This window comes from Cynara cardunculus, assembly GCF_001531365.2.
Source record: "Cynara cardunculus var. scolymus isolate 2C chromosome LG 13, CcrdV1, whole genome shotgun sequence".
Lineage (NCBI taxonomy): Eukaryota > Viridiplantae > Streptophyta > Magnoliopsida > Asterales > Asteraceae > Cynara > Cynara cardunculus.
The window spans coordinates 14322173-14346993 of record NC_037540.1 but is presented as its reverse complement, the minus strand read 5'-3'; the positions used below and the strand labels follow the sequence as shown (position 1 = coordinate 14346993).

Genomic DNA, 24821 nt, shown 5'->3' with positions numbered 1-24821 from the left:
ACCGGAACCGGTTCCCGGCGGTTCCGGTTCCGGTTCCAAAAATTCAAGAACCGCTCTAACCGGTTCCGGTTCCGGTTCCAATATTTCAAGAACCGCCGGTTCCGGTTCCGGTTCCTATCAAAAAAGGCGGGTACCCGCCTATGCTCACCCCTACCTATTACTGGATGAGCTTTGAGAATACATGTTGTTATACATGTGATTGTACAAGAATATTGTTTTGGAATTTTTGAGTTGTAAATTATGTAATATAAGTTTTTTTGTACAGGTGGAACCAATGTGATGTAATTGTATCTCTCTTATATGAAATACATGTTTATATGCAAATGTGGAAAATGGGGTATTACAACAAGCAATCGAGTGACCTTGGTAAAACTATGAAAAGTGTATTCTCTCTCCATTTGTCTTCTTGCTAATATTTTACCATGTGGAAGATGTTTGCTTATAAATACTAATGAAACCCTAGAAGATCAATAGGCATAAAATAGAGCTCAAAGCTATTTTACCATATCGTTGACATTCATTACTGATTACGTATTGTCTCCTTGTAACTTCAGTTTCTAAGCCTAACAGGCCGAATGAACATAAACGAAGGACTTGTTCATGTTTGTTTATTTAACTTAACTGAACAAACAAACGACCACGCACAGTAAACGAACAAAAACTTTGGTCTTCATGTCCGTTCGTTTAGAAAATGGGCGTGTGTTCATGTTCGTTCATATCCGTTCATTAAAATGCTAAACAAACGTACTTAAATGAACACAAGGTGCACCCGCTTTCATGGGGTGCTCCAATCGAACCCTTCATATGGAGACATAAGAACCGTTATAATACAATTACACCCGTCATTTCTTTATGCGTTATGTCAAAACCGATGATCGATACCATAATTAACTGAGGTGACCAAAAAGTATAATGAAACAAACATATATATTATTGAAGAATGAATGTTGGGATTTTGGTCACTGAAGACCATAAACAAGCAATGCCCCAACACCAGCAAGACCAGCTACAAGTCCAATGATGACACCGATCGGAGGCAATGTTCCACCGATAGGTTTTCCGGTCTCTGGATCATACCCCGTGAACCTCTTCTTCGGTGCTCTACACTGGGGGCACAAGTACTCATCCGGCTGCACATTTACAAACAAAACCACCATTTGTTGTTACTTAACGCTTTTTTTTTGTTTTTGGTAAACAAGGATTTTAGCGCTTGCCTGCTCCTCGAAAGGCTTTGACAGCGTATAAATGAATCCACAGTCGAGACAAATATGAGTTGCTCGAGCCTGAAACGATAAAAGATTACGCAGCAAGAAAAGTTACGTTCGAAAGATGCAATAGATCAAACAAAAAGATAAAACGGACCTTTTGAGTGTCGGTTAATTTGCGTCCAAAACGAGGAGGAGCAGGTCGTTTTGGTAGTCGTTTGACGTCAATGAAAGCCCCCCTGCACCAGATTTACACCCTTTTCAACAAATTGAAATACCATGTTTCTTGATCAAATTCGCATTTTTTTCTCAATCAATTTTTGAGCTTATTGAAAACGCCGTCTTAATGAATCAGCCATAAACTAGTCTTTTTCTTTCTTATTAAAGCTACTTCAGTTCATTTTTAGCAAAAGCAAGAAAGAAAACCTGTTAACAACAAAATAAACAGAATCAGGCTTAGCCTGGATGGCTGTTTTGGTAAAGCCAAGCTTGTCAGCTGGCCAAAGTTCATCCCCAAAGAAGCTGCTTGTGTATATGACTTGATCCCCTGTCTTCAAACCAGCCTTTGCAGCATTACCACCTCCATCCACTGCCTGAACAGTTCAAAAACAACACTCATTGGAGCATCATAATAAATGGAAAAATACATAAAAGAAAGACAGAAAGAGAGAGGAAACTGACAGTGATTACAACACCACCACCTTCACCAGGTTTAGGACCCAAAGTGAGTCCTAAAGGCTTATCTACTTCAACCTCAATCTGCTTTGAAGTCCCAGCAGTTTTTCTTGCTTTGATTATGGCTAACCCTCCTCCTCCTCCTCCTCCACTTTTTCTGATAGCCAGGCTACTGGTCTTTTGGGTGAAACAATTTCTTTTGGCATCTTGAATGGATACTCCTTGAAATGGGGTTTTCTGATTGCAAAAACAAGAGAGTCTTAATTCAGGTTCAGACCAGTTTCAGGTTCAGGTTCAGAAGGAATGGTGGAAAGTACCTGAGGAGGTGGGATAGTTTTGATTCTTGTGGCGAAACCTCCACCTGCACCTACTGCTGTTGTCGACATTTTCTTGTTACAAACTCAGTAAACAGCTTGTTTCTTGATAAGCAGTAGCTGTGTGGATGCGATAGGTCCCCATCACCCCCCAACCCCACCAGATAACTTCCGCTTCTCGCCACACGCTCTAAATCCTTTCCAAATCCAATTTTCTATCATTCTTCTTTTTTTAAAATTTTAAAGTGATTATGGCAACTTTTAAATGCTTACCCGGTAAATTATTGTATATAATATTGTTTCGATGGACTACAAATTCATCCAATAAAGTAAGGTGGCGTTTGGTTCGCAGATTCTGGAGAATTCTGAAGAAATTGGAATGTTGAATTCCTTTGACCAGATTCTTTTCATTCGTTTGGTTCATTCTTTTCAGCGAAAGGAATCTTCAGATTCGTATGAATTCTATGGATAAAGAATTTTAACATTCCTTAGCAACTACATGGATTTTGATGGAATGGAATCTCTATCTTCATTATACCAAATATGCCCTTAACCTAATATACTATAATCTCGTATAACTCAATATGACCATCGTCGACCACTATTGATTTGAACCACCGCCGACCACCACCGTTCTGAACTACCACCTATCTGAACCACCGCCGACCACCACCAGAGTCGACTATCACCGATCTGAACCACCGCCGACTACCATTGATCTGAACCACTACCGACTACCACCGATCTGAACCACCGCCAATCTGAGCCACCACTGATCTGAGTCATCGTCAATCTAAATCACCGCCGATAACCACCATTTGAACCACTATGGACCCCCACCGATCTAAACTACGCGGACCACCTCCACCGACTACCACCGATCTGAACCATCGTCGACCACCGCCGACTACCACTGATCTGAACCACCATCGACCACCACCACCGACTACCACCGATCTGAAATACCGTCGACCACCACCACCGACTACCACCGATCTGAATCACCATCGACCACCACCACCGATCTGAAATACCGTCGACCACCACCACCGACTACCACCGATCTGAGCCACCACTGATCTGATTTACCATTAATCTAAACCTCCGACTATAACCGCCATTTGAACCACCATGGACCACAACCGATCTGAACCACTATCGACCATCGTCATCTGAACCACCACGGACCACCATCGATCTAAACCACTGCCAACTACTACCAATCTAAAGCACCGTCGATCTAAACCACCATTGACCATCATCGATATGATCCATCGCCGATCTAAACCACATCTGACCATCGTCGCCTGAACCACAATGGACCACCACTGACCACCTCCATCTAAACCACTGCGGACCACCATCGATCTGAATCACTGCGGACCACCACCATCTGAACCACTGTGGACCACCACCAATTTGAACCACCGTCAATTTAGTAACGTCGTTTGGCTTTATGATTATATTTAGGTTGTGTATTTTATATTGTTTTACATATTAAATAATTATTTTATTGAAGTATTTTTAGTTTTAAAAAAATTAAAATTTTCAAAAAAAGGCATTTGGTAATTTACCAAAATCTTATTCCAATTCTAAAGCTACATTCTGTGAACCAAACAGAAAGATTTTAATTCCTTAACAGATTTCATTCCAAAGTCTGCCAACCAAACAGGTGGTCAAACCTGACAACATTCCATTCCAATTCCTTCAAAGTCAAATTCCTTTAACAGATTCCATTTCATCTAAAAACATTCTGCGAACCAAACGCCATCTAAGGGGTTTGTTTACCTCTTAATAGTTCTATTAAGAAGCAACTTCTGAATCGTTAAGAGGTAAATCTTGTTTAGCAAAAAAAAAAGTTTGCCTATTAATAATTCTAAAACCCTCTGAATGATTTTATATCATGGATCTCCCTTAACCATTAAGAATCTTAACCATTAAGTGCCTTAATTTCATTGTACACATCCCTAAGTTAAAATATTCCAAATACTTGTATTCAGTTATAAGGCATATATATTTTCCTTTATAAGAGTATATGATACGACCAATAATAATCTACACACTTTCTACCGGGTGCCCTTTTAGTTTTTCTTTTTCTTAATGACACTATGTATAAGCAATTTATGCCAAACCATACAAGTTTATTCTACTCTTTAGCTTCAAACATCTTACGCGGTGGAATACAATGGGTTCGGATTAGCACCGATTATTTCATTTCTTGGGAGTTTCGGGTTTAATACGTTCAATAACTTAAAAATTACTGGGTACCAGAACTCACCAAAGTTAGGGTTCATGTCTACATGACTCTTTTTCACCAAGAGGGACAGCAGCAGTCAAATGGCCAAAGAGAATCTGTTCAGACCTCAACATCCCCATAGAAAAGAGAGAAACATATGATAACAAACAGCAAGAAAAATTTCACAAGAAAAAAGCCTCCAAATTAACAAAATTTCACTCTATAGGATCAAATTACTAATACATCCCATCCATGCCCCAAAAGATTCATCAAGTTCATAATAACAGAAAATTAAATTTGAGACACTCTAATGCCACATGGGGATCGAATCAAATATATCAAGAGACTAAGGCATTCAATTTGTGTTTTTCAGTTGTCCCCTGGGAGAGTCTTGATGATATCAGAGTCACCTACGACAACAAGAATATCAACGAGTCACTAGGCATGTAACAACGTAATTCATCATGTAACAAGAAAACAACACAATTCATGATTACCAGGATCAACGATACTGAGGCATGATACTCTGAAATATTTTCCACATGCCGTCCCCAGATCGACATTGTCTGATCATAGATGAAGCAAATAGTCAGCATGAGGAGCACAAAAGAACATCAATAACCTCTCATTTGGTTCATACAATGTGAAACATACAAAAACACAAGCAACTAGATCTGGATTAAGCATAGGTTCTAAAACAAAGTCTAAAACAAGTCAAAGTCTGTGTCGAGTGTTGAATATATGTGTTCACACAGCATTTGAGCAGAACCGAGATCATAGGAGTCAACCTGAAATGTTTAGATTTCTTTTCTACTAGCCATACGGTATTATGTCAAGTAAAATAAAACAAAACTCCCAGGCCATATTATCAGACGAAAATCTGAACGTTCAAAAATCATGAGATATCGTCCATCCATCACAAAAAAATCCACAAAGAAAAATTACAAAGTGCCACTTTCAAATGATTGGAGTACACTTGTAAAAACCCTTTTTTATTTGGTGTGTAATCATAATAAGATTTGATATCGAATCAAACAAATTTCAAAACCCCTTATACATACATACAAGTCTCCCACTACTAAAATGAGGAACCTTGAAACCTTAATAGTAAATAGCGTGAATTCAGTACATACTTGATCAAGTAAAGATTGACAAGAGTACTTTAGCAGCTCATCTTTAACATAATGAATTTCCTACATTAATAAAAACTCACTTCCCAACCAATTGTTAACATAAAACATGTATTCAATCGACTCAGCACATAGTGTGGTCTCAACCAAAACAATCATGCCACTGATAATAAATAACTTTGACAGTTGTCTACATCATAAGACATGAAACTTTTGGACAATAAGTGAAGAACCTGAATGGATACAAGGAATGAAGGAACTTGAACCATATATTTTGAATTGGTATTCAGAAGAAAAAAAAACAATTTGACCATGCAGAAAATGAACTAGTACACCAATATCACACTATGCGGAAGCCTTTAACAGTCCTTAAGGTTGTGTTTGGTACACAGACTGGATAGAACAGAAGAGGACGAGATAGGACTAATTGTTTGTCCTATGTTTGGTAGGCCTAGAACAGGACAGGACAGGACAATGCTGTTAAAATGACCATATTATCCCTAAATGTTGTTCAATGTTATCATATATCATATAATGATTGTAAATGACAACAAATCAACCAAAAATATATTTAAATTATCTAATCTATGATATCAATACTTTTTTAACATTTCAAGACCACATGTAAATAACATTTGTCATACCATAAATTCTAAATATGCACATAATTTAAAAAGTTTAAACACAACAATTGTAAATAACATTTGTCATGCCATCGTCAAAAGTTTAACATTTCAAGAATGGAGGTTGTGGAAGAGAAGAAAGAGGATTCAATTAAATTAGGTTTGTATTTTGATATCAAATAACAAAGGCAATATTGTAATCTCAAAATTAGTCCCATGTTGTTCTACCTTTTTTGGTGGAACAAAAAAACTCAAGAATATTCCCACCCAATCTTACTTTTGTCCCATGGCACACGAAACATATGGCACATGGGACTATTTATTTTTGTCACGTCTGCATACCGAACGCACCCTAAAAGATTTTATTTATATTTCTTGCACCATCGTTTGCTTGTAGTTCTGTCAATAATAACGAAAAACATAAACACAAAGTAATGTCAACAAACTTCTCCTACAAGCATCTAATACACGTCTTTGTCCAATTCTTTTTCATTAATTCACTCCCATCATCAACAATGTATGATAATCATTCTTGTATACGCTCATTAAATCCTATGAGATTATCCTTCTGTTACAATTTCTGGTGTTGTAAAGAAACGCTTGATCGTTAATTCCAGTAATATCATTGGCCATGTATCCACATTAGGAGGTCAAATCCGACGAATCAAGCTAGTCCCAAAGATTAAGTAACCCATACAAAGAGCATAAATCCCACATAGCCGTAACCCAATGGCTAAACAATATAAAGACAAATAAAAATGATATGAAGGGCCAATTGGTGCACTTACTTCCGTTATAATGATGAACCCCAACTTTAGCAAGCATGGCATAGTACTCGATCTCAGACTTTCTCAAAGGTGGGCAATTGTTGGAAATTATAATCAACTTACCTACAGTTGGCATGGCATCAAAATTAATGTCAGTTTCACATTCCAAACAATACGATTCGGGCTTCTTTCAGAGAGTGGTGTATGTTCAGAATAAATATGGTTCCATAGGATGAAACATCTAACCAGATATTACTCTTTCATTACCTTTGGAGCCCCTGAGAGACTCAAGCACGGTTTTGTAACCAAGAGTGTACTTTCCACTCTTCATCACGAGAGCCAGCCGATTGTTGATGCTCTCATGAGTCTTCTTCTGTAAATTTTGAAAAAAAAAACAAAATGAAGTAAATACAGGCAATGATCTATGATAGAGAGGCAAAAACAAGTGCAGATGTGTGTATATCTAACCGTCTTCTTTCCTGACACCATGGTTGCTAAGAAGCGAAGAGAATCAAAGGATGGAGAGTAGTTTCGTTGAGAGAATTAGGGTTTGGCGAGCTGCGCAGTGAGGGGTTGGATATTTAAATGACGGATGAGCTGATAATTGGGCCCTGACTTATAACGCTTGGGCCTTTCTTGGCCCTAACTCTTATGTTAGTAATAGTAACTTACCCGTATAATACGGTGGTAGCCGTGAATTTTAACGATTTTAAAGTTTCACTAGTTTTATTAGAGAAGATTTAACGATGATATAAATTACATTTGGTTTTTATATATTAATAAAATTTGAATAAATAAGAGTTATGGTTCCAATTACAGTTTATCGTTGAAAAAATTGTATGACAGTTTAAAATCCAATATATTTAAAATCTAACATATTTAAACGACTCCACAAATGTATTCGATTTACACCAAGAGCAAAGAATCAAGAGGGTGGTGTCTGTTTGGTTTGAGCTTGTCTCCAAAGGACAAAAATACCAGGAGATCTCAGGTTCAAATCCGATGATGAATAAAAATCCCCTTGTGACCATGGATGTTGAAATGCGGTGACTCTGGGCTATCTGCAAAATAGGTGGTCACCCTGAGATTAGTCGGCTCGCATAGCGGGTTGGATATCCAGATTAATAAAACAAAAAGAATCAAGAGATCGAGACCGAGACCGAGACCGAGAGTTCTAGAGTAATTGAATATGAGATGAATGAGAAAACTTTTAATAACTCATGGTGAATATTAGTTTGAATCTCACCTTGGGGGATGAGAAGAAGACATAGAGGTATGAGAGGGTGAAGGCATGAGTTAAAAGTTTCAAAAGTGTCTTACAAATATGAAAAGAAAAGGTAATAATATGCATTGGTAACTTATACTATATGTTATTTTGATTGTAGATGAAAAGATTTTAAGACTGAATGTATAAAGTAGTAGTACTTGATGTATTATGAGTTGTTTTTAAGACTTTATGTATAAATTTATAGTACTTTGTACATTAAAAATTATTTTTAAGATTTTTGATAAATTAGTTTATAAAATAGTATACATATAAAATGCATGATGCATTTTTAGAGCTTTGTTGTTTTCCTTTTAGTTATCACAATGTAAATAAGTTTGATTTAGAGTAAACTACAAATTTGACCCTTGTAGTTTGTAAAATAACACTTGTTTAAATGTTCGTCGTTGTTTGCAAAAAAAGTCCGTGAAAAGAATTCCATTAAATGAGGAACGTTTTCATTTTATTGATTATTTTTGTCTTTTACTCGATCAAAAACCACAGAGAACAAAATCAAGAAACCGATTCTGGTTGGGTAAAAGACTAAAAATTGAAAATATACTTCATTTAATAGAATCTTTTAACAACCGTTAGAAAGAGGGACCCGATTCAAATGGTTTTACTAACTACGATGACCATCTCGACAACACCACGAGGACTAAATTTGTAGTTTAGCCTTTGATTTGTTTGATGGAGCAAATAATATTTTCTTAAAGTTTTAAAATTATTTAATTTTTATCCATTTTGATTGGTAACCTGTTGATCTTGTAATAATTAATGACGTAGATATCAATTTTACATGATCATTTCACAAACATTTGTAAACATATATTTACGTTACTAGAATGGTACTCGTGCAATGCAGCGAGATACATCTTGATTTTAGTATTTCATTTTATTCTGTTTCAAGGTCGAATATTGGATAGAATATAATTCTTCTTTCTTTTCTGATTTTGAATGATTATGTGATTTTGAGAACGTTGATGTTTTTATTTTTGAATAAAATATAATTTTGAAGATATCATAAAAATTTGACAAAAATATATCGATATTAGTATCAAATTAATTATTTAAAATTCCTTATTTTTTGTGTAATTTTATAATTTAATTTTTTTATAATTTAATTTAGATACAATAATGAAGTAATTTATATTTGGTTTAATAATATAATTTTAATATAAAGTTAATAATTATTTATTTTGTTTGAACTCGATAATTATCCTAATTATATTTTAGATTTTTTAGATTTTAAAATGAGATGTTTATCCTCTATTTGATTATGTTTATCCGTAGTTAGTTATACGAATTCAAACATCGAGCTTTAATAAGTTGTACTTATCCATAATTTACTTGTAATCTTGAGTTTTAAGTAATATGCATCAATATACAGTACTTTATGCATAACAAAAATATATTGATATTCGTATCAAATTAACTATTTAAAATTCCTCATTTTTTTTGTAATTTTTTAATTCAAAATTTTTATTATAATTTAATTTAGGTACAATAACGAAATAATTTGTACTTAGTTTAATAATATAATTTTCTTATAAAGATAATAATTAATTATTTTGTTAGAACTCGATAATTATCCTAATTATATTTTAGATTTTTAGATTTTAAAATAAGATGTTTATCCTCTATTTGATTATGTTTATCCGCATATAGTTATACGAATTCAAACATCGAGTTTTAATAAGTTGTACTTTTGCATAATTTACTTGTAATCTTGAATTTTAAGTAAACATTGGTTTTATGTGGTTTTAAGAAAGTGATAATGTTTTTATTTTTGAATAAAATATAAATTTAAAAATATTATAAAATTTTGAAAAAAAAATATCGATATCAGTATTAAATTAATCTTTTTAAAAGTTTTTGTGTTTTGGTGTAATTTTCTTAATTAATTTTTTTTAATCATAATTTAATTTAGGTTTAGTAACAAATAAATTTAATTTAGGTTTAATAATATAATTTTTTATAAAGATAATAACTAAGTATTCTATTAGTTATCAATGATTATCCTAATTATATTTTAGATTTTTTATATTTAAAATGAGATGTTTATTCAATATTTGATTATGTATATCTGCAGTTAGTTAGACGAATTCAAGTATGGAACTTTAATAAGTTATATTTATGCACAATTTACTTGTAATCTTAAATTTTAAGTAATATACATCAATAAACAGTACTTCTTGCATAAAAAATCATTTTTAAAAGTTTTTGTCAAATGCTTTATAATATAGTATAGATAAATATTACAGGTTACTTGTAAAAATGGTTTAAAATAAAAAAAATTGGATTTTACAACATCAATGTACACCCTCACCTTTGCTTTTTCTTTTTCCTCTTCCTTGGAAGATAGTTGAAACCATGTATACATTGTGACATACAATTCAACAATTTTCAAACATGAATTAATTCAAAATAAACACTGCTTAGTTGTTGAATAAATAAGCCATTAAGTACAAAATCGAACAAAGCCTTTCGAGTGTTTGGGATTGCTTTAAAAAACAACTTATTGATTTATTCCGGTGTGGCACCGGTAATAAACATTTTTGAGTGTTTGGATAAACAACTTATATCGGTGTCAAAGCGATAACAAGTTTTTGAATAAGTTAAACTCTTCTGACTTATAATAAGTTGATAAATGCTTTTGTAGAAAAACATAAATTGTTTCAAATAAGCAATCCGAAACACCCCCTAAAAACAATAAAATAAAAATTATGATGTGGTAAATTAACCTTTATCATTATTTGTTTCATTTAACATGACAAATAGAAATTTATCTTGGCTGGGAACTTAAAGACAAAGAAAGCAGTAGCAAAACTTTATAAATCCATTTATGAAAATTATGGTTACATTGCAATGTTGTTTATGGGATCTAGCACACCTACAAGCGCTAAAAAGAATAACAACAGATAAGCAGTGCTATCATTTTTCCTCAAACTCCACATCTATAATATCTGGTTCGGACTTTGAAGAGGAAGAAGAACGGTTCCCGCCTTTTGAAAAGAAGTCTCCTCCTTTTGGCTGCCACACAACGTTTCCACACCCACCACATCGCACCGTCTGGTTCTTGTATCCAACAAACTGCCTCTTACAAGCAGGACATGCACCCTGTTCCATTCATTAACACCAACTACACTCATGTAACATAAAATTTGCAAGTTTTACATCAAGATTGAGATTTCTTTTAGTTTTTCCTCCTTTTCATGTCTGTCTTAGTTTTTTCCTGTTGTTCAGTTAAGAGAAACAATCTCTCTACCCTTTGGGTAAAGGCAACATCTGCATACATCCTACCCCTACCCCTACCCCCCCCCCCACCCCGATCCTACCTCTATATGGGTTCGTTTGGTTTGGTTTTATCATTAGATTAAAAAACAGAGTGCTACATTGGTTCCTGTAATTGCAACAGACTTGAAGTCTTACGAAACCAAGATTCCACAATCTTCCAAAAAGCAACCAAAGTAATTATCCTCCCTTTTAATAAGGAATTTTAAAGGTTCACAATAGTTGGAATGATTAGATTTTGTGGAAATTTGCAGCCTAATTTCTGAATTTAAAGGATTATCAACCATGAAGGAATGGTCAATTGACACCTCCAGCAGCAAGACTGGAAAAGAACATAGATAGCATGTTGTCAACTTTAGGTAGCTATGTTCATCTATTCCCATTGGAAAAACTTCTAGTCATCTGTAATACTAATACCCTTTGGTCAAAAATGGGTTTCACAGCTAGAGATTTAGGTACAAATTTGTCATAATAAGATGGACTGATGAGTAAGAAGCCTTTTCCTACATATGCACATGAAGAAAGAGAGAGAGAGAGAGAGAGAAGACTCGAGAGTTTACACTGTTGTGACTTATTCCACTACTTCCATTGTTCAAATTCAGTGTTCCATTAGCAATACACTGAATAATGCACATACTATTATCTAGATACAGATCAGTTTAGGTCGATAAAATGACATAGATCATCACTATTGTTAACAATGACTCATCATTGCAACTTTGCCACAAAGAGTAACCTGGTAATATAACGTATTATCTAAAACCAGTACCAGTTTTAGAAGGATGAACCACAAATAGATAGCTAAGGAGTTACCTTAATGACCAGATTATTGGCAACAGCGCCAATAAGTAGAGGGCCAGCAAATGGCAGTACCCATGTTGCAAATATCAGAACCCTGAACAGCCATCCAGAAAGTGCAAACCATAGGAAGAAGATAGTCTACAAAAACAAGTAACTATTAGTGATTTCAAGTAGACAAAACAATCTGTGGGCAAAAACCTTACTGATTACACATGCTGGAAGACACATAAAGAATCTAATTAACACAATGTACATCTAATGCAGATTGCCTATGCTGCACAAAGTACAAACTTTGCCAGCTTTATTGAGAAAAAGAGAGATCAAAAACCACATAAGCTTTCAACATCACTGTGTAACTTTGAAAACCGTATGCACAGCAATGTAGATCTTTCAAATAATGTGTAACATAGAAAAACATGGTTTCTGGCAGCTGCACAATTTAGTCATACCAAAAGTCATCAGCAAATTACGTGGCATTAACAGAGTAGGAGTGTAGGATGCACCAGTAACTCTGTTTCACAGGAAGCTACATAGAACTGTAAGGGCCGCTCATCTTCAAAATTTAAAGAAAACACCTGATGACTTAGGCAACCTTCTAGAACTCTGCTCAAATCAGCTGACCTCTAGTGATAGTTTTAAGGTTTACAACATCGCCATTAGCTTTCAAAGCTTTACAAATTACAACAGTCATTAGCCTGCAAGGCTATCCTAAAATTAAGGAAAAAGGCAAACATGAGTTCAAATACCTTCAAGATACTCGAGAAAGGTTCAGAATGGCCATGGAGGTAAATAGACAAGACGGAATTCAACAAATACAGTGGCTATTTATGGCTCACAGCAAAGAAACACATGCAGATAAAGCAGGATCCGAATCCTAAAGATGCAAGAACTGATTCAAAAATAAAAACTCCAAACATGAGGATTATCCTTTTATCTTGGCAGAATGCTTCAGCATGAGAGGGTGTTTGTTTACCTCTTAATAGTTCCATTAAGAGGCAGTCTCTGAATTGCAAAGAGGTGAATCTTGTTTGGCAGGAAAAAGGTCTTGCCTCTCAATGGTTCTAAAACCTTCTGAATGATTTTGTATCTTTTGTCTCCCTTAACCATTTAGCACCCTAATTTCATTTTGAATCATTACCAAACAATTATATTTCATTTTGCACTATATTATAAGAGCCTTTTAATCATTCTGCACCAAACCATTCAGCAACTGCCAAACAGCCCCTCAAGTAAGCGCAGACATACATGGTGCACTAGGTATGCCTGTGCATATGCCGAACGAAAATAATAATGCAAAAGATTTAAAAGTATAAATTTGTTAATCTAGCTCATCATCTAAGAAAATTGTTATGGTAGTGTATACCCTGATCACAGATCTAGAATCTACCAGGATCTCCTCTGATTCTTGTGAGCTAAGATTATCATGATAATATATTCATTTACGCCTTTTGGAGATTGCTTCATAGGTCTCAAACTGAGAGTCCAAAACAATTTGTTGCAGGGGTATCTTAGCTTGCACAATTATCCTCTTAACTACTATTGGTGGTATAAAGAATGGGAATTCGAGAAGAAAAAAGCATTGAGCACTAAGATTTTAATGTTGAAACCTTATGGAAAAAAAACAATGGGAAAATAAATACTCTGACCATCAAAAGAAATGTGAATAGTATTATTCACTGAAAAGATGAGAAGAAGAAGAAGAAGAAGAAGAAGAAAATTTCATTATGAAGAGTCTGGAGATTGTAAGGATGTACAGAAAAGTCAATCAATACCCTAGTGAACCTGATCCTCTAAAAAAGACCAAAAAGTAAATCGCACATAAACCTGAAATCGTAAAGTTCATGCAAAGATATATACATACATACATACATACATACATACATACATACATACATATATACATACATACATATATACATACATACATACATACATATATATACATATATATATATATATAGTGTGTGTGTGTATGTGTATGTGTATGTATAGCTGGAAAGATCAGAGCTCTCCATCAACACAAGGAAACCTTGTCTTTTCTTCTTTAAGGTTGCCACCGGATCCATTTATGCTCTCTAGATAGTGGTATGAATCCTTAACTTGAATTTGAGACGCATTTAACAATTAGTGCCCTGCAGTGTTTGGCTAATGAGTGCAATCTGACATGCTGCCTAGAAATGATAGGTTCTTATGCAAAATTCTATTATCAATCGTGCAATACTATTATCAAAATTCTCTAGCAATAGGAATTTTAAACTTCACGGAGCTGTAGAGGTTAACATGTGATCTGACCCTATCATTTAACTTATAACCCATACTATACAAGTAGGAATAATTTCATGTGCTATTACAGGTAAAAAAAAAAAAAAGTAAGAATGGTTTATACCCACAAAAGAAGAACACAAAGTAAAGCAATACTTACCCCAAAACTTCTTCCTAACGGAGTATTCAAGAAGTCGCTAAATTGCTTCCTGTACTGCAAGGGAGTAAATTGCAGGTTATTGGCAGGCTGAAATGTAAATAGCATAACGAAGCAAAAATTCGTAATGAAGTAAAAAGCATGACTACAAAAATTCACTTGGGAAACAACATGTTCTATAACATGAATTGTCGATAAGAACGTGCCTCTTGGAGAAAATTAATGGCCTGGTGACTCTGTTCTGATGCCAATTTCTTAATCCTATACAAATTTACGATCTAAAGAATATGCGAGAGAAGTGTGTTTGGATAAATGGTATAACTAGAAGTGATAGAGAGAGGAAGGAGGACAAACCCTGGGCCAATTTCGACTGAAATCGAGAGTAAAAGTCCGCCATCGCTGCGTAATCAGAAAATCACGGTCAAGTTCCCTGGCACGGTCAGATGCGGAATTTGCGACGGAGGATAGTCGGCGACCAACAGAATAACGGCGGTCGATGCGCTCGGCGGTCTTCTTGGTCTCATAAAGAAGCTGCTCAAAACCATTATTAGCGCTACGCCAAGCATCTCTCCAGGCTTCTCCTGAGGCCATTCTCTTTGCGAATCCATCAAAATCGCTACGCCTAAACGCTTGTACTCTAATTGAATTTGGGAGCGGCGAATTGGAAAACCGTTTGTTGGTGGAAGGATGAAAACGTTGGGTTTTTGAGGACAGCAGAGGGTGCCATGGGAGGCTTGTCGTCATGCCTAACTGAAGAAGCGATTTCCAAGGGTTTAGTTGAAGATTGAGGGTTTCAGCGTAAACTCCGATCGACGGTTTGGTTGCCGATGTTGAGTGTTTTGTGGCTAACGATTGATCGGTGATGTATCTGAAGGAACTTCCTCCACCTGGCCTCCTCGCTCACGTATCTAATTTCTTTAATTTATTTCTCACTTATTCAACTAGTTAAAAGTTTGTAGAAGTTGAGAGCTAACTTTAGAATCATACGTTAATTTAAGTTCTTTAATTATGTTTGTTGTAATGTATTTTATAAATGTTTGACTAATATTAGTAGTTTATTTAACTTGAAATCATATTTTTAATTGAAATCTTATCTAAAGTCACAAAGCCACGATTTTAATTTTTATAACAAATTTAACTGAAATCTCATTTGAAGTTATGAAAAAAAAAAAACATTCTATAATATTAGTGAAAACTTGACTGGTGCGTAATTTGTAGCAACAATAGTGAAAGATCAAGACGATGCATAAAGAACCACATTACCAAATTAAGATAATGGATGTTCCCCTATAAAACAATAAAATTAATATCAAGTGGGGTCGATGACCCGTATATCAGATATTAAACTGATAAAAACAAATACTACACTTTACCGTAACAGTCTATAATATTTGAATTGTAAATTAGAGAGGTCCGTCAAGTCTTAATAGTAGTAACACCAAGACGACAGATAAATAACTACATCACCAAGTAGTATAATGAGCGTTCTCATATAAAAAAATAAAATATCAAGTAAGCTGAAAACCCATATATTAGATATCAAACTAAGAACATATAATATACGTGATCTAAACAAAAAAACCTAAGATTCATGACAGATGACCAAAGGGTCTTTGGCCTAGCGGTATCGTAGCCCTTGGCCTTCTAGGAGGTTGGGGGTTCAAATCTCACCATATGTGAGAAGAGTGTGTGGGTTTATTTGTTGCATTTGCCGTATATAAATATTATATACTTCAAAAAAAAAAATTCATGACAGATGTATAAACTAAAAACATGTACTATATTTGATCTTAAGCAAAAATTCGAGATTCAAGAAAAATTTGTTTATTCCATTTTTAGTCATTTCTTTTTGTAGCAATTTCCTTCTTGTCACTTTCATTCCATCATCTAATGTAGGATGCAAACAATATTGAGAAAAAAATTGGGTCTTTTCTTTTTATATTCACCTCCTACATGTCTCTTTCATTATTTGATCCAATGTGGGATGCCTCTTTCAGACACTTGTTGCACAACAACCCTCAAACCTAAATGCTTGTATTGAACAGTTGAACACTTTTGACCTTTATATAAGGAGTCCTCTTTGTAATGCAACCATTGACATTTTTGGCCACTCACCATTATTAAATAAGATATGGTTACGGATCCCTTCGAATGCTGATATAGTAACACAATGGATTTCGAGGACGGCAAGAAGATTGGGATTCATAGAGCAGTTTTTGGAATTTAAACAAGTTGTTATTTGGTTACGTGTTATGTATTTTAACATGTTATTTGCTTACGTGTTTGATATTTAACTATGTACAACAAGCTTTTAGAAGTTGAATGAGTAGTTATTTGGTAATGTGTTTGAATTTGAACAAGCTTTTATTTGTAATTTTATTTATGTTTTTAACAGGTTTATCATGGATAATAATAATAAAAACTATACTCCTCATTTTTCATATTCTTGTATATGTTCTACTTGACCTTTATAAAAGGAAAAGAGATAATATGTCTGCAATAATTGGACGTCAATTTAGGGATTAGCTACTTAAAGATATTGATCGACAATGTATTGATTTGTTAAAAATGTCTCGTGATGCTTTCTTTCGCCTGTGTGATCATTTTAAAGGAAATGGTTGGTTAACAATAGCAAACGTATATTGGTCGAAGAAAAGTTGACTACCTTCCTGATGATTATAGGTCGCTATCAACGTTATAAGAGATGATGGCAAAAATGAGGCTAAAGAGGTTCAATCGCATGGGAATGCCGCTGACCAAACATATGTGGCTAGTTTAAGAGAAGAAATTGTGATACAATTAATGCAAATGAATATTGATTTTAGTTGTAATGAGACTTTGTTCATGTTTTCTATTGGAATCAATTGACTTATTTCAGTTAAATTTTTGAATTTGTTAAAAATAGATGGTAATTTACAATGATTTGAATGGTTGGGTATTTCAGTTGAATTTAATTAAAAAGAATTGATTAAGATTTCAGACTTCAAATGTTTGTCAGTTTACAAAAACAAACAGTCTTATTGATTCAGATTTTAGACTTCAGTCGTAAAAACAAATAGTCTTACCGATTCAGATTTCAAACTTCAGCAACACCTCTTATAATTCAGAAGTGAAATCAGAATTCAAACTTTCACACCTCTTGAAAAACAAACACCACCTAACAATTCCATCAGACCACCATTTGAAATAACCTTCTCTTTTTTTTTTTTTTTTTTGTGAGCTTATCTAGCTGAGCAATTATAGAGGAATGAGTCCTTGGCTCACGCACAACCCCACCTCAGAATTGAGCTTCTTGCTGAGTTTAGTTGCAGACCCAAACTCATTGTCAGATTGCTTTTAGGGACCGTTTACCAAATACTTATCCGGTAAGCGCTTATCAATAAAATTAACACTACCACTTATTTACAGGGTAAAACTTTAAGTCCACCAAAACGGCATTGTATGCAACAATTTATCCGGTAAGCGCTTACCATGGTAAGAAACGTCGCCCTCACTTACCAGGTAAAACTCTTGGTCTTTGTCTCCCTCTTACCAGGTAAGATTCTTGGTCCTTATTATATTCATCAGGTAAGGTAATGTGGCTTGGTAAACGCTTACCCAGATAAGTATTTGGTAAACGGCCCCTTAGTAAAAAAACGGTTTGGTTTGATTTGATTCGACTAGTTTAAGCAGTCCAAAAATCTTTTTAAACATTAAAACGCTATATTTTCCAATTTTTTAGTGTAAAAATGGTGACAAGATTAAATTCTTTACAATGTATTACCTTATTTTTTACAACAAAAAATTGATATTTGAAGTATATTATAATTTATTAAATTACATCTATTTCCCCCCTTTATTATTAACTTTATAAATCATATTCATATGTTTTATATTTTCAAAATAACATGACCATCATACAATTGTAACTAAGGGGCCGTTTACCTAAACATTTACCTGGTAAGCACTTACCGGTAAAATTTAACACTATGGTTTATTTATCGGGTAAGATTTGAGTCCACCAAAACGACATTGTATGTAATAATTTACCCGGTAAGCGCTAACCGTGGTAAAAGTAGTCGTCATCACTTATCGGATAAGACTCTCGGTCCTTGCCTTCGTTCTTACCGAGTAAGATTCTTGGTCATTGTCATATTCATCTGATAAGATAATGTGATTTGGTAAGATTTTCGTAAACGGCCCCTAAATAATAAAATTCATAGATACTTTCAAAATAAATACAATGCATTTTAGTTAAATTGTTATTATGTTATAAAATGTTTAAAATTAATACTTTAAAAAACTTAGTGGAATTATTAAAACTTAAAACCTACTATACTCTTAATTAATTAAAATATTAATGAAATAAAAAACACAAATATTTAAGTATACAGTATTAAGGGAATTTGTCAGAATTGGAATAAAATTTAATCATATTTGAATCAGAGTTGTCCACGGACAGGATGATTTGATAGATCCGTCATGTCCGGCCCGTTAGAAAAGCGGGATTGGATTACCATTCTCGAATAACGGACGAGTCTAGACTGACTTGTTAAAATTAACGGACGGACATAAGCAATGGAAAAAATAAATATTTGGGCAGGCCCGTCAGACCTATTAATATTTTTATAATAATTAACTTTTATAATTAAAATTTACAAATAAAAATTGACGATTTTTAATACTTATCGATTCCTACTTAATTATGACTCATGATAATAACATTCTTTAAAAATCTTAAATTTGAAAATATAATTACCTCAAATAATCAATTCTTTATTATCTCATTTAGTCATTTTCTTTATTGATACGTCATATTTAGCGAAACAATTTATTTTTAAAAAATGTATATTTGTTATGTATTTATATCAAATTTTAAGTTGAGAAATTTGTTATGTATTCTGAATTATTGTACATAACTTTTGATTTTATATAAGTTTTATTTTCATAAAAAATATAACACAATTTTTATGTTCATCCTTATCCTGTGAGCAAGCCCAACTCGTTTATAGGGTGAGTAAGGTAAGTTTTCAAGCCCATAAAAAGGGGCTTAGTTTTACTATATCAGGCCCGTTGGACAAAAAAATAGGTTAAGTCTGGCTCGGATCTGGCCCAAGCCTGCAAAAGATCAACTATAGTTTAAATATACATTTGATTGGTAGAAATTGGAATGAAACCTAACGACAAAATTTGAATGTATTTATTTGGTGGTTGAACGAACCAAACACCGTCTTACTGTTTTATCAAATTTGACATTTTAATTGTTTATAACATTAAATAATAATACTAATTAATACGATTTGAAGGGAAAAATACCTATGCCATTGAAATCGATGCGAACAATTGTGATGGCAAAAAGCAGTTGATCCAAAAATCCAAAGTTCTCAGACAGTTCACAGCAAGTATCGCGTGGAAATGGTGGCAACGGTTAAAAAGCATTGGCATCTTTCGATTCCTCCAACACCTTTTCTTATGCTTTCCTAAATTCGACGATGTGATGCTTTCATTTCCCGTTCTTTTTGGTCAATCGATGCTTTCAACATAAACTCAAGAGGATTTTTCACGATCGAGAAGGAGTAGGTGGCGATGGAGGAGAAAGATATTGATTACATACTGGTGCCTCTGGGTTTAGGGATTATGATTATGTACCATATTTGGCTTGTTTACACCCTTCTAACAAACCCCAGACGAACCGTGATGGGCCTCAATGCCGAAAGTCGACATCAATGGGTCTTCTCTATGATGGCTGTTAGTCTTCTTCCCTTCCACTTTTACGTAATTGTTTACAACATCTTCAAAGCAGATATCCAAAATACAGAAATTGGAGATTTTTCGAGTCATTTACATAAATGACCTTAATTAAATTGATGAAAGCAACATATTAAGGTCATATACTTAAAAACAACAGATTCTCCAAAACCAAACTGAGAAATGATAAAATTTCTGAATTTTAGAAAGTTTTCAAAAATTAAATGCTGAAAAGAGAGATGGTTATTTTTTAATGTGTTAACATTTTTTTTATATGTAGTTTATTTCATAGGAATATTAAATCTATTGAAACTATAATAATAATACAAGTTTTTTTTGGTAAAGTTGGTCTGCACGACCTTTCTCCCACCCTAGACTCGGATTTGAATCTTGTATGTGTCATTTTACTCGGGTAAATGCTTATCAGGTAAATTGTTGTATAAGATACGTTTTGATGTACTACAATCTTACCCAATAAAATAAATTATAGTATTGACTTTTAACGTTAAGTACTTACCGGGTAAGCATTTAGGTAAACGGGACCCTAAATTTCATTTTTTTAGAGATTGTTTTACACCCAAGTTGAATTATCACATTATATTGTGAAATGGATTTCCACTAACTCAAAGAAAGTGTTCCTTTTGTTTAAACAAGGAAATAGGGAAAGACGTAGGTATTTATTTTTGATTTTTTTTTTGTGGGAATTTTTGGAATATGAGGTTAAAGGTTTATAACATATGGTACATTTGAAAAGAAACTTGTTTTAATCTTGGGACACATTTTTGGATAATTTTGAATGTGAAAGTGGACAGGTTTGACCTCGGGAGTCAAATTAGATTTTCTCGATAAATTTGTCTGTAAAAGAACGTAGAACGATGGTTTGAGGGAGGCAAAAAAGAAGAAGGTTTTGGATTATTTATGGGGTATTTTTGGTATTAATTTGTTTGAGGTGGTTTCATGGGGATAAATGAGGGGTCGTGACTTATTCCATACGGTGAAAATGAGAGTTAAGATAAGAAGCGTAGGAAGGGATCTCCACCTTTGGATGTACATTAGGATGAGATGCACTATATCAGTCCTTGTATCAAGCGCGATTTAGGAGTGAGTTTGAGATTAAAGGTGATCAAGAGTCTAGAGCCCTTCTTACGTTTCTCACTTTAACTCTCCTTCTCACACGATCCTTTGCCTTTTACCTGAAGAACTGACGATTAAGCTGTAAAGAAACAACATCTAAACCATTAAGTTCATTAAGCTTCATTAAGCTTTAAGTAAACAATTCATAGAGATTGAAAAACACCTAGAGAGATTGATTTGCAGGATTGGCTGTTTGATTGTAGAATCTGAATTTCATAGTAATGTAGAAATAAATTTGTCCTTAAAAGATTTCTTTAGGTTCATCAGAAATTGCATGCTATGGTTGAACATGTCTTGTTAATTCAGATAACTCATAAAAGAACCCGAAATTGATATTGAGTTCTAAAAATGAAGTATTTTTTCACATAGCTTTAACAATTTGTACGTATACAGTAATTACTTGTAAACTTGAAATTTAAGGAGTTATGCTCTATTAAGTAGCACCTAATGCTTAACAAGTCGTTTACTAGAATGCTTTATAATACAGTATAGATCAATAATCTTTATCGACTCAACTCTCTCGTTACAGGACCCGCTAAAGAACGGTGTATTAGCAGTTCAAACAATTCGCAACAATATAATGGCATCCACTCTTCTGGCGACGACCGCTATTACTCTGAGCTCAATAATCAGCGTATTCGTGAGCAGCTTTTCGGACTCGAATCATGCAGCTTCACAGTTGGTTTACGGAAATAAAACGCCACTTTTATCTTCAGTTAAGTACTTTGCAATCCTGCTTTGTTTTTTGGTCGCGTTTCTTTGCAACGTCCAGTCGATTAGGTACTATGCCCATGTTAGTTTCTTGGCTACGGTTCCTACATTCATAGATAGAAGGGAACCCATAAATTATGTCGCTAGAAACTTGAATCGTGGAAGCCTGTTCTGGTCGATCGGACTGAGAGCGTTCTATTTTTCGTTTCCGCTTTTCTTGTGGATTTTTGGGCCGATACCCATGTTCGTTTGTTGCTGTATTATATCGTTTGTGCTTTATTTCTTGGATACGACAACTAGTTTCACTAGAAATCTTCATAGTTATTCTGTTAGAGAGAAGACCGAATCGAATGAAAATGTGGCAGTTTATCAGCAGGACTTGGAGGTTTAATTTGCTTCATGGTTTTCAGGCAGCTCATTTAGGTAAATGACCTTAATGAGTTTTTAATTAAATTCATGACCCCCTGGCTACATAAAAAAATGGGTTTATATTCATAAAGAAGGACATGGATTAAATAAAATCTCATTTAAGGTTATATACCTAAAAGAATCGTGTTCAGTCAGGACACGTGGACAGATGGCAAAAACGTTGTTCTCTACGATGGATTAGTTTTCAAGGTAGAAGTTAGGTTCTTGGGGACGTCCATTAGAAATCCGAGATACAATCTGTATTTGTAAAACATCAACATTTGTAATAACCTTATATGGTTAAAGTTTTGAAATGCAACCCTTTCAAATGCGATATTTGTATTTGATATAAACTCTTAGATACGATTGTTATTATTATTATGCATGGAGAATTATTAGTGTGACCAAACTATCCTTACTTTCCATTAAATTAAGTTAACTAGTGTTATACTTGTTCGTTGGTCGAATAGTAATATACTACATGACATTAAACATATTCTAAACATACCAGAAACAGACCTCAGACAAAGCGATGATTTATCAACCTGAACAAATCGATAATATGAGAAATATGAGCATAAATTTATGTGACAAAGGTTTTACCCTAACTCGATTAGCACCCCAAGTAATGCTCCTACTATCTCACAATGTGTATCTGACAGGCTAGGATCGTTCGTGTTCACCTAGTGGGCACAAAGTCTCCACAGTGGCGGTGCAAGTGCACGCCGACACTATGATCGTTTGCAAGTAATAAAGTGATAAAAAGTACCGAGATCGTTCCACAAGGAAGTGATTACTGAGATTCAGAGACTTTTCATGAAGGACTAAAATAAAAAAAATTGTAAACCATAGGGATGAAAAAGGTAATTAGTTATAAATTATAGGAATGAAAATTGTAATTTTAAAATAATAGACGAAAGTAAAATAATTCAACAAACCATAGGGACTAAAAACATAATTTACTCTTACATAAAAATTAATAATGATGGAAGCAAGGCTTCTTTGGACTCCCATCATTCTAGGGATTAGGTTTAGATATGGTAACACTGCAGCGATGGGGTGGATTTCGTAATCCCTGGCTTTGCTCTTGGTTTTTAGTAATAGCCCCTGACCTCGGATTCCTGCGAGTACCAGAATTAACATCGCCTCTTCAGTCAAATCCTGGTCAAACCTTATGAAAAATATATGTTAGTTTGAGTCTACCGGAATCCCCGACCCCGAGACCCATTTTAGAGGGGAATCCTCGTCTACGTTTGGGTCGGGTGAGTCGAGTTCCCCACTGGATCGCGACACATCACAATCCCTAATTGGGTTTTGACAAAAAAAGCAATTTTATCATTCAACCATATCAGTTTTTTTTTTTTTTGATAGACAACATGTCCAAAGTGCACAATATCTCTACGACATATTCTATTCACAACTTGATATCTCCTCCTACTTAAACCTATTAATTTTTCATACCGATAAAACACGGAAACAATGTAATTTATTTTCATTTTCATCCCTTTTACATAATTTTTAATTTTAACCTTTTAATATTTCTCTATTATTTTCCTTATCCACTTTATATTTTTTATTTTATTTTATACCCCTATTTTATCAATTAGTTAATAATGTGTTAACTAAAATACGTATTTTTAACGATATAAACTTAATTATCTTTGTAACGCTAAAAAAAAATTAAAAATAACATTTGTGATTATTAATTTATTAAAAACCATATTAAAGTAATTATATTTTAATATTAAAACAAATTAAAAATAATTTTTTTGATTATTAGTTCGATTATTCATTATTTTATAAAATAAAATAATATTCTAGACAACATCAATTATTTAAATCAATATATTCATTTTTATGATTAAAATCAAAAGATTTATAGAACAACCCTCTGTTCTAACACATTTTGACCATTTTAAACTTAGAATTACATTTTTAATTCTAAACACGAAATAAAATAGACATTTTTATCTTTCAGATTCCACTAACCTCATGTCCATTGGATTTTTCTTTGATTTTATACGAATTTTCTAAAACAGGACAAAAACATTGACTTTTATGTTTCAAAATTGGCTATTTTTAACAATCTTGTATCCAAACCATTTCCATTTGG

General features: G+C 33.8%; 4 protein-coding genes and 1 pseudogene across 4 annotated transcripts; 1 reads left to right on the top strand and 4 right to left on the bottom strand.

Annotated features, from left to right (window-relative positions):
- Nucleotides 1-854: 854 nt before the first annotated feature.
- On the bottom strand, nucleotides 855-2277 carry LOC112525231. Its single transcript, XM_025135266.1, has 6 exons — nucleotides 2198-2277; nucleotides 1887-2117; nucleotides 1632-1798; nucleotides 1363-1444; nucleotides 1215-1283; nucleotides 855-1130 (listed from the first exon to the last, which is right to left on the bottom strand). The coding sequence occupies exons 1-6, from the start codon at nucleotides 2264-2266 to the stop codon at nucleotides 960-962; spliced, it is 789 nt and encodes a 262-aa protein (XP_024991034.1). The 5' UTR covers nucleotides 2267-2277; the 3' UTR covers nucleotides 855-959.
- Nucleotides 2278-4627: 2350 nt separating this feature from the next.
- On the bottom strand, nucleotides 4628-7502 carry LOC112525160 (60S ribosomal protein L30). Its single transcript, XM_025135145.1, has 5 exons — nucleotides 7419-7502; nucleotides 7218-7323; nucleotides 6972-7073; nucleotides 4928-4996; nucleotides 4628-4840 (listed from the first exon to the last, which is right to left on the bottom strand). The coding sequence occupies exons 1-5, from the start codon at nucleotides 7437-7439 to the stop codon at nucleotides 4800-4802; spliced, it is 339 nt and encodes a 112-aa protein (XP_024990913.1). The 5' UTR covers nucleotides 7440-7502; the 3' UTR covers nucleotides 4628-4799.
- A 3533-nt stretch (nucleotides 7503-11035) lies between these two features.
- On the bottom strand, nucleotides 11036-15622 carry LOC112526053. Its single transcript, XM_025136432.1, has 4 exons — nucleotides 15083-15622; nucleotides 14732-14785; nucleotides 12322-12447; nucleotides 11036-11334 (listed from the first exon to the last, which is right to left on the bottom strand). The coding sequence occupies exons 1-4, from the start codon at nucleotides 15470-15472 to the stop codon at nucleotides 11149-11151; spliced, it is 756 nt and encodes a 251-aa protein (XP_024992200.1). The 5' UTR covers nucleotides 15473-15622; the 3' UTR covers nucleotides 11036-11148.
- Nucleotides 15623-15926: 304 nt separating this feature from the next.
- LOC112526193 lies at nucleotides 15927-16110 on the bottom strand (annotated as a pseudogene).
- A 4146-nt stretch (nucleotides 16111-20256) lies between these two features.
- Nucleotides 20257-22933, top strand: LOC112526132. Its single transcript, XM_025136525.1, has 2 exons — nucleotides 20257-20455; nucleotides 22119-22933. The coding sequence occupies exons 1-2, from the start codon at nucleotides 20294-20296 to the stop codon at nucleotides 22689-22691; spliced, it is 735 nt and encodes a 244-aa protein (XP_024992293.1). The 5' UTR covers nucleotides 20257-20293; the 3' UTR covers nucleotides 22692-22933.
- The last annotated feature ends 1888 nt before the right edge of the window (nucleotides 22934-24821 follow it).